General features: G+C 36.1%; 1 protein-coding gene across 1 annotated transcript in view; it reads left to right on the forward strand.

Annotated features, from left to right (window-relative positions):
- The window catches only part of LOC118274481 (bicaudal D-related protein homolog), a 124,718-nt gene that overhangs the window by 91,013 nt on the left and 14,308 nt on the right, over positions 1-19,397 (forward strand). Inside the window, exons 3-6 of the mRNA XM_035591972.2 lie at positions 4,924-5,079; positions 6,098-6,271; positions 11,952-12,198; positions 18,548-18,768. Coding sequence (XP_035447865.1) covers positions 4,924-5,079; positions 6,098-6,271; positions 11,952-12,198; positions 18,548-18,768 — 798 coding nt within the window. The remainder of the gene's footprint in view (positions 1-4,923; positions 5,080-6,097; positions 6,272-11,951; positions 12,199-18,547; positions 18,769-19,397) is intronic.

The raw sequence follows: 19,397 nt of genomic DNA on the forward strand, positions 1-19,397 counted from the left end.
CAGTTATTTTCTCAACCGACTTTACTGAGAAAAATAATAAACAAATTCAGTGGAGATAGTCTCTTTTACAGTCAGTCTCTTTTTCTATAGGTGTGGGAGAGCCATGCTTCGGCACGAATGGGTCAGCTCGACTGGAGTGATACCACGGCCTCATAGAAAACCGACGTGACACAGCGCTTGCGTTGTGTTTAGTTCTAACCTAACCCCCAAAAGGCCGGCAACGCACTTGTAACGCCTTTGGAGTTTTGGGTGTCCATAGGCGGCGGCGATTACTTACCATCAGATGATCCGTCTATACCACAAAAAAGCCAATTCCCAAATTTAGACAACAAATCCGATTTCCACATTAATAGTACCAACGCAACAGACGTATCAAAGTCCTCATATTCAACGGGACTGACCAATAGGCACTTTTATACTTCTCTCTACGTGACATTACATAATATAGAAATTCCAGGAAGTACAAAACTTACTATAATAAAATTAATATATTCATAATTGGTTATGGTCATAATGGTTGGAAAGTCAAGGGCACCGTGACATTACAGCTTGGAATTACGTAGTTCTATAAAATTTATAGTCATCGGGCCGTCCCCTGGAGGCCTTCAGGGCCAATTACCCAATTAGCACCACACCCCGCTGAAGCGCTTTTCATTTGATTGTCTAGCGCTCGTTTGTCATTTGGAGCTAGTTTTCTTTTTCTGTTAGAGCTGGGTTTAGTTAAATAGGTGTTATTTATTAGATGTCTGATTTGTTTTATGGAGTAAGCCGGTTAATGAGCAGACGGATCACCTGGTGGTAAGCAATCGCCGCCGCCCATGGACACTTGAAACACCAGAGGCGTTAAAAGTGTGTTGCTAGCCTTTTGGGGGCTAAGCCCCAAAAGGCCCTTAAATTCTTAATATTCAGCAGTTTTTATGTGAAGGAGTAACATACACACAAAGTCACAAAGTTTCACATTTATAATATTAGTAAAATAGGATGATGTTATAAAACTGAAGAGTATGTTTGAACGCTCTAATCTCGGAAACTGCTGATTCAAATTGAATAATTATTTTTGTGATAGGTAATTCATTTATTGAGGAAGGAGCATAAAATATCACACGACGATTTATAGGAATCTAGCAGCGGGTAACACCGCGCGGGTGTAGCTAGTATTACTGTAATATTACTATCACATTATTATACTTAGTCACTAATCACAAGACAATTGCCGACCTCCATTTTGTCTCATCCTCCAAAACTGACCATGGATATAATTCGTCGTTTTCTCTGGTGGAAACGATGAGAATTCTCTAGTTCATGGCTTCGGATGGTCTCACCTTCAGGGTCTTCCTGGCTGTGGCAGGATGCCGTAGCCTTTTGTCCACCACATCCTCTGCAATTACCTGGTTTAATGGATAGTGGGGGCATGGTTGTGTAAGGGGGAAATTAAAGGTGATTTTGATGTGGAGTTCTTGGGTAGGAAGATGTTAATAAATGTGGGAGGGTTTATTTTTTATTTGGGTAAAAAGGCATTATTGAAAGTAACTGTGCGAGGATGTGCAGCTTGAGTGTGCGATGTATCGATAGTAGGGAAGCCATTCATAGCACGCATCTTTGCATTTTAAAACATAGCCTAGCTGAGTCGGTTTCTATCTACAGGTTCTAAGCGCTATGTGTACCGATGAATATTGCAGCCAAACACATCCACAGCACATCTCTGGTGGAAAAACATCCTAACTCTTATTACTTATTAGGCATTTTCAGCCTTATTTGCATTAAAATTTATATAAATTATGATTCAATTTTGTCAGTAATACACCCACTGATTATTATTTTCACCTTGTGTTTTTCCAACCGGATATGCACAGCTATTTCATGCCTTAATGCGAATTGTACAAGGTCTCATTTTATTTGGAAATTCCTATATTAGGTTTAGGTGCAGTAGGTATTTTTTTATTAGTCAATGAGTATTTCTCTATACTTACTTGTATAGCGTAGTAAGCGCAACAATATTTCCTAGCAGTTTGCTACTTAAAATGTCAACGAACTTATAATATTCAGAATCGGATTTTCAAACAAAATGAATTGTCAAACAAAATATTTCACAGATATTATTCTTTTTCCGCTTATATGTCACTAGCCTTGTGGCTTCGCTCTCGTGGATTACGGAGTTTAGTAACTAATTCAACTTTGCCCTACACTAAGATTACAACAAGACATACAGACCCGAAATTCAGAAACGAAATTTACTTCAACAATTTGTGGACCACACAAAGAGTTGTTCCTTGCGGGAATCGAATTCGTTACACATAGCGCGGCATAGCCGGTAAACCAGCCACCGCGCCAACTAATAAAAATAAGCCGTGCAGTCAAACTAATAAAAATAAGCCTAACGTTACTCCCTAGTACATCAGCCACCTACATTAGCCTCTTTAGTATCTGCTGATAAAATTCCTGTCAAAATCGGTCCAGCCATTTTAGAGATTAGCCAGAACAAACAGACAGACAGACAAAAAAATTCAAAAAATATTATTTTGGTGTATGTATCGTAATAAAAAGCGGTATTATTTATTTATTTAGGTATTAGACTAGATTTATGACCAATACAGGTAATTTATCATCAAACAGTTTGAGTATAAACATCTTACAAACAAGAGACAATGTTGAAACACGTCACGCCTTTTGCTTTGACGTCCTTCCAAAAGCACTCGGAAAAAACTCTTTCGCAAACCAACAAAATGATATAATGGACTTTAAAACAACGGAATGAAAGTTCAGATTGCTGTAACACGGTGATGTTACAGCTATTAAGATGATTAACCACGCTTGAAGTTAGGAACAATGTACTTTAGTGGTTTCGGTTAAGAGTAAGTGCACCTGCATGTTAAGCTATCCCTTACTCTCATAGATATTTCAACCTTAACGATTTCGTAATAGGGTAGAAAATCAATTGAACAATTTTGTTAAATTGGGGTAGGTTTTAATGCTTGTCCACACCTGTTTTCCTAGTGTATTTACCGACAAATCTCGATTATCGATTCTGTATATCAGAAACAAGATTAGATGTAGATAATTTGGCGTTTCATTTCTGGTTTACCTAACATGGGCAATAAATTTAATAAGTGGTTCGCGGAATTTTTGTTTGGTTATCTTTACATTGTATTTAACAATTGGGTAGATGAGTAATTTTTAGTTTAATGTCTGTCTTGTAGATTATTTTAACATATAAGACACGTACTTTTTGTTTTCTTTCGGAAACAAACACTTTCGAAGGTATATCAATTTGAAATATCACTTAACGTCACTTATTATTCAATTATTAGGTATTAATTCAATTATAAGGCATTAATTGACTGACCTCAATTACATTTCTCACCCATACCTAATCCTCTCTTACAAGGGATCTACATTGACTCCCTCCGTGATGTAATAGAGTCATGCCCTTGTACGAGGTGGTTTTACGTTTAACGTAATCGAAACAAGACCGCGTTGGGCACTCTGATTGGTTGATTCATTCGCACTGGCCAATCAGAGCGTCTAACGCGGTCTCACTATCGTTTCGTTATCGTTCTATCGTACCAAGTTCTAGGTGGATTTTTTTTTCGCAATATCGAATCGATTTTTGTCATCAGTAGACACAAAAAATATATATATATATATATATAAAAGAAATTCACATTTATAAAACCATTTTTTAATTGTATCAAATATCAATCCGTCCGCCATTAAAATAATGTTACGCCATATAGATACAGAAACCATGAATAGAATAATTTTCCGCGGTTATAACTAAAGTAAGCAGAACGACTTTATGCGGTTTTTGTGATTTCACGTATCAAATACCATGAAACGTGTCGACCTTGCTTTTCTATGAAAAACGTAATATATGAACGGCACTTCAACGTACACTATTTTAACACATACTTCAGAAGATTTTGAACCTTATGATTTAGGGATAAGGTTGATAATGTTTTAAAGGTTTTTATAAGTTTTGGTGTAGTATGATATGCGTTTGTACTGCCAGAAATGAGTCATTTGTGCTATACTTGAAGGAGGTCACATTAAGGCTGTTTAGGTATTTCCTTTTGTCAGCAAAAATAGAATTGAGTTCACTTTAATATGTTTTTAAATATTCAGGTTTTTTGCTTGTAATTTTTTAAGGGTTAGGCAGATTTCTGTACTAGGTAACGAGTTTTAAAGACAAAATTATTACGTATCTTACATAATATAAAAAAAACCGGTGTTTAAAAACCGTTTTCGGAAAACTTAAAACAAACAAAAGAAGAAACTAAAAAGCATAAAATACTATAAGTAATGATAGGTTATTCACTCACTGATAGGTTAGAATTCGGTTAGCTTACATACTTTCATATTTTTTTACTTCATTTGTTCTTCCATGCCGTAATTTAAATACCAAAATTATCAACGCTTCTGTACTCCATAGACGCATTCAAAATTGAGCTCCGTACCACTCCATAACTTTCTTAACGCAATGAAAGGTAAAATAATTAAATAGAAATACCAAATTATTCACACTTTAACGTATCAAATTCATTAATTATACTCATCTCTATGAAATTATATATTCTTGTATTGTATTGGTAGGTATCGCGTGTGGTCAATGTGTTATTTATAACGATCTATCGGAAACTGTTGCATAATATTGATAAATTTCTCTATTTATAGGTATATATTAAGTACTAACTTCTGCCCGCGACTTCGTCCGCGGAAAATTAAAAAATTTAGGGTTGTACTACCCCTAACATTTAGGGGGATGAAAAATAGATGTTAGCCGATTCTCATAGATACCGGATAAGCACAAAAAAAATCATCAAAATCGGTCAAGCCGTTTCGGAGGAGTATGGCAACGAAAACTGTGACACGAGAATTATTAGATCAAGTCAAGTCTCAATACTAAATTATACTTCTTGTCCACAGCGTGATGAAGAAAAAGCCAGCCTTATTGCTGAGCTGACGGCACAGAACTCCAGACTGACAGTCCAGCTCAAAGAGTCATCGGCAGTGGAAGCCAGTCTGCTGGCACAGCTAGAGGGATTGAAGGACCAATGTTCCATGAGGAAAACCAGCTTACAGGTATGTTTTGGGTCATTTATAAATGGTAGTTACGACAATAAGATACATTTTTATCAACAGATTCTATAAAGCTACGTCTGTATCATTTTTCTCAACGACTAAAGTTTTGTTTTTGCCAAAAAAAATATCTAAAACCATCTTCGATTTCTAACTTCTTTCATTTAAACATGCATTGAAGTATGTATAAAGAACTGTATATCTCACTTCGATTAAGTGAGATAAACAAACACACTTTTCAACCTGACAACACGACATTTTAAAACAGGGCTTACTTCCAAAACAATAAATGCTACCAAGAATAATATTTGCCACAAAAACCACAACAACAATAATCCAATCGATGAAATTAGTTCCAAATAAGTGGAACTAAGTAATTTCTCCCCGTTTAACGTTTACAAATCAAATTGCACTTCTATATAATTAATAAGCCCGAAGTCTGAACCTTACAAATTGGTAATTGGAGATTGGTGCGATGTGGTTATGCAACTAGAGTCTATATTTATTGGCAGAGTAAAAGTATGTATGAGTATTGTATAATTCAAGGCCTTTTGGCCTGTAATTTCACTAAGATTTCAAGTTTTTGAGAGTAATTTACACGATGAAATTTTCCTTTCATATGAAGATTCACGAAATGACTATCACTGACAAAAATACTAATAATATTATTAATTTAAAACTTTTGTGAAAATTCAAGCAAAATATAAAAGTTGAAAATGAAAGTAAATAATATGAATATGATAGCGACTGAATTATATCAGAAATCTATACTAATATTATAAAGCTGAAGAGTTTGTTTGTTTGTTTGAACGCGCTAATCTCCAGAACTACTGGTCCGATTTGAATAATTCTTTTTGTGTAGAATAGTACATTTATCGAGGAAGGTTATATGCTATAAAATATCACGTTATGACCAATAGGAGCTAAGCAGAGCGGGTGAAATCGCGCGGAAGTAGCTAGTTGTGTATACATATGAATTATATCAGATAGGTAACAATGATACCAAACTTTTTTCCACCAGGACCATGTACAAAGTCTGGAATCCTTGAAAGCCGAGCTGGCGATGGTGACAGACAAGAAGTCAGACCTGGAAAGAAGATTAACAGGGTCACTGCAAGATAAGGAGAATCTAATGCAGCAGCTCGATGAGGCAAACGACAGGATCGTCGCGTTGGAGAGGCAGTTGAAAGAACAGGTAAGAAGAGATTTAATAAGTTTTTACTAGATGAGTTCCTATGAGAAGAACTACAGAAATAAACTCAGATCCTTCACAGATCTGGTTTCGTTAATTGTTAAAGTTTTAGCATGGAGTCAGGAATAGGGAACAGACGAAGTCTAAAACATTTAGGGAAGAGAGAGTAAAATTCCCTAATAGAAAGAACCTCCGACCAGGCGAGGTAATCGTGCCTAGCGGGCTTTCTGCCCAACTGTTGTTCGTTGGAATTTTCTATCCATGTTTATTCACATGTGCGATGTAGGATTTTTATAACGTCATCCGTTGATTTGCTCGTCGATAGTCTATGTGCGACTTCTGTCATCTGTCACTTGTCATGTGTCGCCACTATGTCATGGCTGACACAACAACCAAATATTTATGGTGGGCACTACCAATCGTATTTTTAATGACAGCTTTGTGTCCATTGTCATTCCATGGATAGTTAATGTCAGTTAAACCCTATCGGTAACGACTAATGACACTTCACCAGGTAATTAGAGGTGGTAGCCGTTTAAAGCTAATGTCATAATGGAAATATTTTAACTTAATGACAAAAAAACATGTCGTTAACTCTCATTGTTGTTTGTTGAGGTAGGTATTTGTAAGACATGAAATTATTATACACACCTCCCGTGGTTAGAAACTACAGAGCGAACTATGAACTACCTTTTTTTGATGACGGGGTGAAACCTTTAAAAGGCGCCTTGCTTTCTGGAAATAAAAGACTAGGGAGAGTAGGCTTTTTACCTCACTAAACCCACCATGGTGGTCACCCTCAACACCTGTAAGCAGCACCAGGTCCTGGTTTATAAACCTGCTCCAGAGTCCCCGACCATGAATTACCCAATCTCTTTTTAACTGCCATCACTTTATGCATCTAATCATACACGAATGCTAGTTAAGAGTATTTAGCAATTGGTATCTTTCAGTATATTACATTTACCCTACATTTATTAACTAACCTCCTCTTATCTCTAAACTTATGTTAGGCTAGAACCATTAATCGACGACAGCGCCATCTACACAACACATTACCAGCGCAATACTAACCAATAGGCATCGAAAATTATCCAAATAAATTGTTCAATCTCCAATTCAGACTCACGTTTACATGATATTAATGATTTTTTGTTCACATTGATCGAAATCATCAGATTACCTTCGGAATGAGCAACAATGCCTTAATGATGTATTGTGTTATATGTACATATAAATGTATGTATTATTGTATTTATTGTTCAGTTCACGTTTTACGCTAATGACTGTTTGCGAAATGTTATTTCATAATTTGGTTTAGATCGATATTGAGTAGGTATATGCAGTTTAGTGATTGGTGATTGCAAATGATGACTGCTGCTGATGAAGTTTTCAGTTTATTCTTATTAGGTATTATACAATGGTTAATTGAATGAGTTTCAAAATTTAAATGTCGTCGGTCATCTTTAAATGGATCAAGTAAATGCGTTGATTTCGCTTATATACTTACTAGCTGATGCCCGCAGCGTTCCTCGTGTCAAAAATATACCGACTTATTTGATTAATGTCTGACATAGAATATTTGTTGTCCAAAGCTATAAAATACTATTTTTGCACTGAAATATAACAACCATAATTATGAGATATTTGCGGTTTGATATTGCATTCATAGTATCCTCTGCGATTTTGCGATTAAGTATAGAAAAAGTTTAACATTATTTTTACTAATACCTACTCTGAACTGTTTCGTGCCATGAATAGCTCTAGTCCAATAATAAAAAGTACTCATCTACTCTCTATAAAGAATGCAATGATAAACGATGCATTGAGCAACGAATGCACTCAATATCTCAAGTGCACAAGGATTTCCGTTACTAAAATAAAAATATATACCGCTATGTTTATTTATTGCTACATCTAGACACTCGCGTGTTTCTATACAAGTATAAGAAGTAAAATAAATTAAGGTTATGTATGTAATTTATAGAAACTTCAAGTATATATCAATCTAATCGATCAATCAAATGAATGAGCATGTCCATTTTATCTATGTTGATCTTTTATGAAAATAATGGACCAGAAACTCTTAAAATAAAACTTTGTCTCACACTGGGATTTTCTCCTTTGATGTGGGTGCGTTTTCAAACATACAAGTTCACATACACATGACACCCAGACCCGAAACAACAATTTGTTCACCACACAAAGAGTTGCTCCGTGAGGGAAGCACAGGAAGTTGTGCGCAGTTTCAGAAGTCCTTCTTTTGATGGGTAAAATCTTCTTTTGACTTCTCCCGTCTTGAGTGAGGCGAAATAGTGTCAGACTCTTACTGACTAAAAACCATTCCATTCCTTCTCTTGCTTTGAGCCAGAGCCTCGGTAACACAACGTTGTCCGCTACTCCAGAGTTTCAGTAGTCCTAGGAAGATATATATGTCGATTTTCATTTTTACAGCAAAGCATGTAAAAATTTCCATCGAACAATGTACCTAAACACTTACATAATATGATACATAATATGATTTCCTGTGGAACTCTCGATATAATTGAATTGTGAGAAATATCATCTGCCTCATACGGCTTCCTAAGTAGTTGTAGGGAAGTGGTTTACGTATTCACTTATTGCGTGCTAAGACCTTACTTAGGGAATGTTAAGTAGCATTAAATATTAATTAAAGATGATATAATCATGTAATAAAAAAATGCCATACATCATCAGCCTATTAGTGGCCACTGCTGACCAAAGCCTCTTCTCTCACGAAAAGGTTTGAGCATTAATCACCACGCTTGCTCAATGCGGGTTGGCGATTTCAAACTTATAATTAGAAATTATAAGCCCAGGTGCTTTCCTTTCACGATGTTTTCCTTTACTATTTATATGTGGTGTCTAAATAATCTTAGAAAGTACATATAACTCGGAAAAAGTCACATTGGTCCTTGCCGTTGGTAGGTTTTGAACCCGCACTCTCATGCATGAGAAGCCCATTTCAAGCACCCGGGCCACCACGATATTTAAGAAAAATGCCAACCCAATGTACATATTTATTCTATCAGATTTACCGCATCACCTTAAATATATGAAAAACATTTACTTAGTTACCTTCCCAACTATTTGGAATTCTTCCCCTATATACAAAGTGATGCCTTTCACAACATCGTATCCGGTGAATTAGGAGAACAATGGACAGTAATTAAATCCTAATCTCGGCCCGAAGGTCTCTGCTATTGGCTAATTGTTTGGCCACTGATCTCTAACAGCACATCAAGCTACCCTTAACAATCAAACTTGTCAAAGGATTTCCAACCTTATTCCAAAAGAATTATGTTCAAAATGTCATTAGAGAAAACCGCACTTCAATGTAAACGAAGTTGCCAAACTTGTGATATCGAATTTCAATTTTATTCTCTTAAAATAAAGTTCGAAATCTATTGCCAGTTGAAGGTACGTCTATGTAATCGTCCTTGTATATGATACCTTTATGTATTGCAAGGTTATGTTACACTAATTTACCGTACCGTAGTTCTTTTGTTTCGTTTTGATGTGTGGTTTTGGCGTTTCCTTGTTAAGAAAAGCCTTACCTTAAATAGTAGATAATTCCCTTTAAAATATTTCTAAACTGAAACTACACTCTAACTGCTCCCACTGAAAATTAAATACAACATGAAATAAAATAAAAATTTGTTTTCAAAGTCGTGCTTAACGTTTTTTGCGGCTATTTACTCAAATAAAGCTTACAGATCCACAGTATAATACAATACAGTTACTGCGACTGATATAGGATAGATATTGACAAATAGAAAATACATAGTCACATAGCCGAACTACAAGACAGTGCCCTTAGGACGAGTTTGCTTTCGTGGGTTAAGAACTAGAGTAGCGTAAGGGCAAAATGACAACTTCTCAGGAGAGCCGAAAAACAACTCAAATTTACCTACCGTCAACTTGTGGGTCTTTTGTGGCAAAATCTATAGTATCTGTGTATCTGGTTTTTACTTAAAATAAAGCTTTATTTATTGGCTACAGATTACTGTAAATTTATGGTAAAAAATTAAATTAAAAAAATATATATACATATATTTTTCTAAAACTGGTTGACATACGTCATAATAACGGACTGCATTACTTTAATTATTTAGTGCCATAGTAGCGTAACCCACCCTTACGTTTTTTTGGCACGGAGAAAAATTACAGAAGCGTACAAAACAAGGACCCATAAGCAGTAACGACTCCTTACGTTTATTTGGCACGAAACATTTAAGGCTACAAAATCATAATTCGGTGTCCTATTCGCTCGTAAGTCGAGTTACAATCGTTGTGCTCATAACTTTATTGACAAAATAATGTCAAGATTATTGTAAGTAGAAATACTTCCTTTTAGCAATAAACAAACTTGTTTAATTTTTATGCGTTATTATTGTACTAAGCAATCTACACACTACATCGTTCCAGTTTTTCGGCACATACAAATATGGGGATTGAAAAAGCGAATGGTGAAAAAAAAAATTTTTGAGTTTTTGCCCTTACGCTACTCTAGTTCTTAACCCACGCTTTACGTTGAGTAAAACCAAAACGAGATTGCGTTCGACGTTTTGATTGGTTAGTTCATTCGCGCCGGCCAATCAGCGCGTACTAAGGGAACTGGACAGGACGAAGAAATATTCTTTTATATCATCATACATTTTCAACTTTAGTGTGAACATTTTCCGAAAAAATACCGTGAGGCTATATTCATGTGAAAGCATAACTAGTTACAAATATTATTGTCCAACGCAGACAATACAACAAATTATGACGTCTAAAGAGTTATTTTGCAAAACTAACATAGAAAGAAAAGACGTCAATGTTACAGACAGACGTTTTGCAGAATGTCTAGTAGTTAAACAGGTGTTCCAAAACAAATACTAAAGCCTTGGCAAACACCTGAGCGACGTCCATTGTGCAACTATACCTGTGTGCTATACTTCGGATAGTCACGTTCATTTAATAAATTATAATAGGGTAGATGACTAATTTTTATTTTAATGTCCGTCTTGTAGATTATTTTAAAATATTAGACACGTATTTTTTATTTTCAAATACTTTCAACGATTTGAAATATCGCGTGACGTTACTTCTAGGTACATTTTATAAGTAGAAATGACGTATGCTCTCCCTCCCACTCCTAAACTTTGATTCGTTGTATCTAAGTATAATAAAAGAAAATATGTCTAATATTTTTTAATTACCTAACTGACCGACTAATTAGATTTTTATTTTTATACCCTGTCATCATCCCTATTATAGGTACCTAGTTTAACTGAACCTATTAATTACGAAATTATCTTTAATTATCGTTTAATTATATCATTCAGAACTTTACCTATATGGATACTTAATTTAAATAATAGGATGTGATTATATTGCCACATACCAGTCATTCTTCCAAACTCCATGCTATTACTGAAACACAACGAAGTTATTTAGAATACTTTAAAAACATATTGAGTAGGAAATTCAAGATTACCTTTTCGCTGATTTCAATGTTCATCTCTAATTAGATTCGAGAGATATAATAGAAATATTTTTTTAATATCTATGATCTATGTCTCGTCACGCCATCTATTAGTTTCACCATTGATGACCACACAATCATAGATATAATCAATACAAACAATAAAATAAAACCAAACTGTTTTTGCTACAGGAACACCTCTACCAGAACACCCTAAAAGAATTGGAACGCCTGCAAAGATCCCACGACACATTAGCCGAAAGGATCGGAGCACCAGATCCCATCGACACCACAGACACTGCCAGGTCTCTTCATGCGGAGATGGAGTCGGAACCAGAAGACCAGGACGATGGGTGGCTGAGGAGCGAAGCTGTTCAGGTGTACAAGCAACTGAGGGCGCTGGCGCTGCAGTTGAACACTGGCCATGATGATGATTCAGGTTTGTGGGGTTTTTATAATTGTGGCAGTCGTTTTCAGATCTTGTTCAATTACTTTTAGGTCTTTCTTATCAAGCTACTGAGATCCACAGTCATTAACATGTAACTGGACTACCGGTTGCCGGCACGGGTTCGTTATAAATACCACGTTTACCAAGCAGAGTGGCTGTTGCCTGGTGTCTGCCAAACGTGTAGTCTGTTAGGGGGCCTTTCCACCAGTTGTGTGCTATGTAGCTGTAAAACTATGTGACCGTTTCCACTGATACTAAACTATGTAGCTGTGTGAGGAAGATGCGCAGCTTGAGTATGCGATGTATCGATAGTCATATATAGGAAGCTGAGTCCGTTTCTACCAGTGCTAAACTATGTGTACCAACGCATATCACTGGTGGAAAATCACCCATAGTCGGATCTTATAAAACCCTTGCGAACAGGAGTGGAGATAAAGTTGTACTACGCGGTCCTCATACGACTAATAAGTGAGCTAGAGTATAAGCTGTTATGTACTTAATATTGTACCGTCGATAAAATACTACAGCCTTCTTCGCAGAACGAAATACGCGATATGATATCATATTGTTTTATATAAAAATCGATGGTTTGTAAACGTCGGTAGAACTGTACACGTCAAAGGAATACCTAATAGCCTCAATAAGTATAACAGTTTGGAGAACACGCGAACGTATCGATCCGTATTGTTCAATACAAAGTCCTATTTGGGCTAACTGCGTACAAATTATTTACGACTATAAACACGGTATTTCTAACGTTCATTGTGTCTGTTACATGTTGAATTTGTTTTCTAATTGTTGTGTGTTGAATGCGGATTGTAAGGCTTTGTGTTTGATAGCCAGGTCAGAGTCAGGAATAGGTTTAGAAGTCTGGAATACTGGTTATGTGTCTCCTCCAATGGAATTTATTAATACTGTTTGGAATTCTTTCGTCGAGTGGTTGCAAGCGCGACTGCCGGGCAAGAGGTCCCTGGTTCGATTTCCAGGTCGGTCAAAATATAGCTGGGTTTTTTCGAGTTTTTACTTTTTGTAAATAAAAAACTTTAAAGATTGCAATAGAATGGAATTTCGTTTTCGCGTTACATAGCTCGCTACCTACATATATCAATTATAATAAAAATACCTTTATTTACAAAGCAATAAAGGTCGTAATAGATTGACACTTACCGTCCTGTTATACACTAGTGCGTCATACTCAAGTTAGACCATTAACAAGTCCCACCCCCGTGTTGCCTTTAGCTATTGCGTCAGTTTTTAATTTTACTAATTTGTTTGGCTTCATTTTATACAAGCACTAGAAATAACTTACCTTGGGTTCTTGAGTATTAAACATGTTTTAGTAAGACACATTTAAAAAAACATTACCTCAGACTAGGATTTTCTCCTGTGTCGTGGGTGCGTTAACAAACATACAAGTTCACGTACACATGACATCCAGACCCGAAACAACAATTTGTGGATAAAAAAAGTGTTGCTCCGTGCGGGAATCGAACCCACTACTTACATGTTGCTCGGCAGCCAGTTAACCGGCCAACCGCGCCAACCGTGTAGTCAAAATACTTACTATTTTAATACTAAATTATTTGTAATGTATGATTGAAAAATGTGAGTAGGTATGTGACGTCTGTAGCGAAGAATAGAATAAAAAATATAGGAAGAGCAGAAACAACATATTGATCATCATGTTCCTATAGTTTTTAGGCTTAGTACCTACACAGAATCCACAGCACGCTATAGTTTTTGGGCATAGTACTCTGTGTACCATCCATAACACACAACATTTGGTGTTGTACTTTTAAAATTGTTGAAATCAAACAATCAGACATACTTTTCCTGTCCCCCTGATCTTTAGCCTATTCCATTACGTCGGCAAACAAGAGCATTCTCTGATTGATTTTACCAACTTTTACTATTATTTAGTTGTACATAAAAAGTTGGTTTACAAAAATAAATAGTCCACGAGTAGACTTCCTGCACGGAACGGCATAAATAACCAGGTAAATGTAGCCTCAGTTCGCGTGACTCTTTGTAGGGCACCAACCACACCAATATTGTAACGTGAACCACAGAAGATCTAGTTCACACAGAGTTTGAGTGAAGAATAGTAAATGATGCTTAAAAAATTGAAATTAATGAAAGAAGCGTCATTAGATCGTAAATTGAACATCAAGAGCCGACTTAAGGAGACTATTTTAGGGTAAAACGTAGCGCTATTTAAAAATTTTAAGATTTCCCGTATGTCGGTTTACCTTCGGTTTCGAATTTAAGAAGAGTTTATTTACCTTTAAACTTCTTTCTTTTGATATTCATAATGCATAGTATGTAAAAAATGTTATAATGCTATTCTATGGTCATCAAGATCAGACACTCTTAGTGTGTATCAAATTCAGATCGATCTGTCATAGAAAAGGGGTACAATTCCAATTACTTACTTTCGATCCAAACCATCAAACCGCCTGGATACAGATCGCTTCCAATCGACCTATCTGGATGTCATTGAGGTAGGCCTATGTTCAGCAGTAGCCGTTTTCTAGCTGATATGATGATGATGAAACAAAAAAAAAATACAAATAAAAACGTTTAAAAAGATAGTCTGAGCAAATTCTAGTATAAACAATTACGTAGTTTTACTGAAATTACTCTGTTATGTGGCAACACATCGCCAGTATACGCAATTCTGCAGACAATATTGAGTGTGACCTTCGTATTCAGTTCCTGGATTGTTTTACGGAAATATTAAAACAATTAGACGATGGATGTATATGAAAAATCATAAACTACGATCCAAATCACGATCTTTACTTACCTACTGTTTTATTTAATGTTTTGAGGATTACAAGTCTGAATTAAATTGAAGAATGTTTGCCAACTGCCCTCTAATGGCAAACTACTTGATTGGAGAAAGGTTAGAAAAAAAAGCCAATTGCTTAAATAAGTGAAGAATGATTCACCTAGAGTGGGTTAACTAAACTTTAAGTTTGAGAGAGCCCCGCTTCGGCACAAAAGTGCCAGTGATACCAAGGCTTCACAAAAAACAACGCTTGCGTTGTGTTTCGTTGTATAAGTGAGGTTACCGGAGGCCCAATTATCCAATCTTCCCAATTCCTAACCTCCAAAAGGCCTGTAACGCACTTGTAACGCGGTGGTATTTTGGATGTCCTCGTTTACCAGCTTATAACATAAAAAAAGAATGATTCACCTAGAATGGCTTAAATTAACCAACTTGGAAAAAGACAAAAACGTTTTTAAACTACTCAATTTAAGGAGAATGACTTAATATTCGATCTAGCATCATGTAAATACTTAGAAACAAACCACGAAATAGAAACAACAGTAGAAATAGATGAATAAAATGCCCATAGATTTTGGCATTATTTACCAACATGCGCAGTTTGGCAGCGGGTCGTGTCATGGCGTGCCTTGCTCCAAACAACGTGACTGTTCATGACACTATTCTGAAACAAACCTTTAACTGTTACAGTTTCAGCAAGGCTTTGTTTGGAGTTTGTTAAGAATTTTGAAAGTCAAAGTCAACAACTTATTGCATGTGCTTTTGCAATTGTTTTGAAAAGTAAAAAAAAAGGATTTTTAGTCTGCTGTAAGCCTTCCGTAAAATGAAATAAATAAATGTTTGTACTGATGAGATATAGTCCCGAAAATCTTTTAGGGGCAATTTGTACGTAATAATTTGGGTTTTGGAACTGTAGCGAAAAAGTAGCGTGTAAACTATTGCAAAATTGTTCTGGTTAGACGCAAAGGATATATGAAAACGTATTCTTCTTTTTTAAACTTCTTGGCAATAGATCCTCACCACATGTAGATAGGTAGATAGTCTTAACCTTATGCCGAAACGCAGATCTACGCGAGACACTATGTGTCTTCTATTGTGTCCCATTACCCGGCAGACAAGATGATAATTCATAATGTTAGTGAATAACTTTCTTAGAATTCTCCTAATACAGTAGGAACTCAATACAGTCGAAATTAGCCGCTGTGTTAACGGCTTGTTCATTTCGCAACTAGCTATTTACAGTTGATTACAAAATCGAGTGCACTTTGCAAACAACTGCACATTTTCCACGAACCGTTCAAGAAACTTCCTCAAAACATTATTATAGAAGTGCACCAAAAGGAAGGTTTATATTTACAAATGTTTACATTTAGAATGACCTAAATAGACGAAGGACTTTCATGAAATCAATTCTGGATCACATGCATCACTTGATACTTTTTTGTCTTTCGTTTCTATAAGAGATAAATTATTATTTAGATCCAGTCGGACAAAAGGAAACAATGTCTGCACAGACTCTAAGGTAAACAATTGCGAAGTAAAAAGAAAAGATTGAAAATAATGTAGTTACATTCGCCATTAAACACACTCGTTATATCCCGGAGTTGCTGACTACCTAGCGAGTTACCGAGGCTCCGGCTCGAAAAGCAGGAGTAGAAACGACGTGGTTTTTAGTCAGTAAGAGTCTGACACTCCCTCTCGCGTCGCCTAAGTCATTTTCTCCCTCTTAAAAAAATGACTCGATGTATGAACATCTAAAACGCTAAAGTATGTAAGAATCGAAACACAAAGTGCTTCGAAGCACATTGTCAAGTCCCATGAGACAAAATGTACTACGTATGGAAGTAAGCCAAGTATTTCATAATACTTACCCCATCTATCTAGATTACACTGATTTGTAAAGAGCGGTCAATGATCCCCGGGGACTTTTTGTCGATATTTGTTCACCAACGTCAGGCGGAGTCACGCGATATTGTTTTTGATAAGAATCGTCTACCATGTATGTGTATTTAGGTCTTTTTTGAGAACCTTGTAGTATGTGTTTACCTTAATTTAAGTTTCCATCAAAGTTTTTTATTATTCCTTGATAATTTTGGACTATCAAATTAATTTAGACATGAGACACAACAAAAGTTGTAGTTGATCTTTTCATGTCATTCTGGTCACTAGCACTATTCGCCAAATTAGATCAAGAGATGTTTTTACAAAACATTCTAGCCAACATACGAAAATTTCCAATACCATTTCCCTTCTAGGGATTGAACTTGAAAAATCCATTGCTTATTCATCCATACTTAATCTCAAATAGACATTCTATATCTCATAATCACAATTTTCTTCCTATTTAACTCCATCTCACTTAAATGATCGTGGTTGGCGTCAATTTATCATCAATGCCCGATCTCATTGTAAACATTTCCGCGATTACTGATGCTCCGTGGTGAATACGCGAAATTGTTCATCGCTAAACTATGGGAAAGTGGATAATAGTGAAAGTTCGTTCATCATTATGTAGGTACCTGCTATATTTTCTTTAGTATTGTGTGAATTTTGGAACATTATGACCTAGTTTTTGAGTTGTTGTTCTAGTGTCGGTTTGTTTTTTAATGCTTAGTCGTCACAATTTGTCTCTGAGGCATTAGGCCTTATGTGGTTTGTTATAAACACTAGGAATATTACTAATAGTGTTTAGTTCATTGAGTGCAGACTGATTGTTATGGCAAGGATTAATTTTGAGTTCGCCTTTCTTTTAAGAAGGGGAATATCATTAAATTACTTCTCCAGGCCAAACGTGAGGAAGTGTCAGACTTTTACTGACTAAAAACCACCTCGTTCCTACTTCTGTTCTTTGAGCCGGAGCCCCGGTAAACCCACTAGGTAGTACCCAGACAACATTATACTGATGTTATAAAATATTGAATGACTTAGCATAACAACACGACCTACATTAAATGTATATCATTCGAACGATCTTATTGGCACTGGTCAGTATCGTCTTAAGACTTCAAAACAATAATTACATTGCATCGATACTTCTCATCTTTCATTCGAATGATTGTTATGTAAACATATATAACACTCATTGATCTTTACAATATAAATAAATATGGAATCGATTGACATAATAATTATAACGACAAATGTAAACTCGTGTGAATCTCTTTGTTTTTTTATTATGTATGACATCTATAAATTGTTTTGTAATTAGTTTTACTTTGTAATCTCCTCACTAATTTTATCTACATCTGTAGATGAATAGATTTGATTTTAATCTATAAAAACTACATAAGTAGATAAATGCATAGTGATGTAAATTTTCGAGGATGATGCTCTACTAGTTTCAAAACACAACAGGGGTCCATAATCATAAGCATCTTGCTCTACGACTGATACAGTTGTAGCAAACTTGTATGCTGCCACATCAAGTGCGCAAAACCACAATAAACTCAAAATTCTACACCAATAACCTCTCCAATATCCACTTTAATTTATTCCCTCATGATGCACTAAGTAGAGTAATCAAACTAATACCATTCTCTATTCTTCCAGGTCTCCACTCAGATCTATCCCTCACATCCCTGGACGGCGAAGAAGGTGAGACGCTAAGACGTGGAGCGCTCGCCGCCGCCTGCGCCGACGCCGTCGCCGCGTACGCAACGCTCGAAGGATCCCGCGTACGAGACTCCATTGCAGCGCACGCGCGTCGTGCGTTGGAGCGAGAGAGGCAGATCGATGAGAAGAACGAGATTATTGCTGATCTTTCTTCTAAGGTTAGTGTTTTGTTATTTCTTACAATTTAGACAAAGCAAGCAGCCAAACGCTGAAAGTCGGGCAGTATTGTCCATCAACATTGAACATCTTAGCTTTTGGTGACTACGATTCAATTCTCCACCGCCTGTCGGCCGAAGGTGTTCACAATACTTCACACTTTTTTATATCATCACGCCTTTTATCACCTGTAGGGGAAGGCAGAGGTGGATATTATGTCACGTAAGTACGGCACACTTTTTCTATGTGTCAATTTTCGTTATGGGCAATATTGAGGGGTTTAGGTATATTTCTTCCTTTGCAGCAGTTATAACTCAGAAATAGCTGACGGTTGCATTTTTCTACTATTCGAGTAGCAATATCGGAATAAATAAACGCGAAAAACGTTTAAAAAAGATGTTTTGTTGATGTTTCAACTCATTGGGTCCTTCAAACACAAAAATTGGTAAAAACTCCTATACAAACAGTTAATCACGTGCCAAAATTCCATTTCAATGTTATGACCTAAAGTAACGGTTGGTGTGGGCCAACAAAAAGTGTCAACAAAGACTTCAATGAGGCATTGATCGATACACATTGATATTTTACCGTAAGGACACAATCACCGGTGATGTGGCAATTTTAACTTACG

The sequence above is a fragment of the Spodoptera frugiperda genome, chromosome 11 (assembly GCF_023101765.2).
Source record: "Spodoptera frugiperda isolate SF20-4 chromosome 11, AGI-APGP_CSIRO_Sfru_2.0, whole genome shotgun sequence".
Lineage (NCBI taxonomy): Eukaryota > Metazoa > Arthropoda > Insecta > Lepidoptera > Noctuidae > Spodoptera > Spodoptera frugiperda.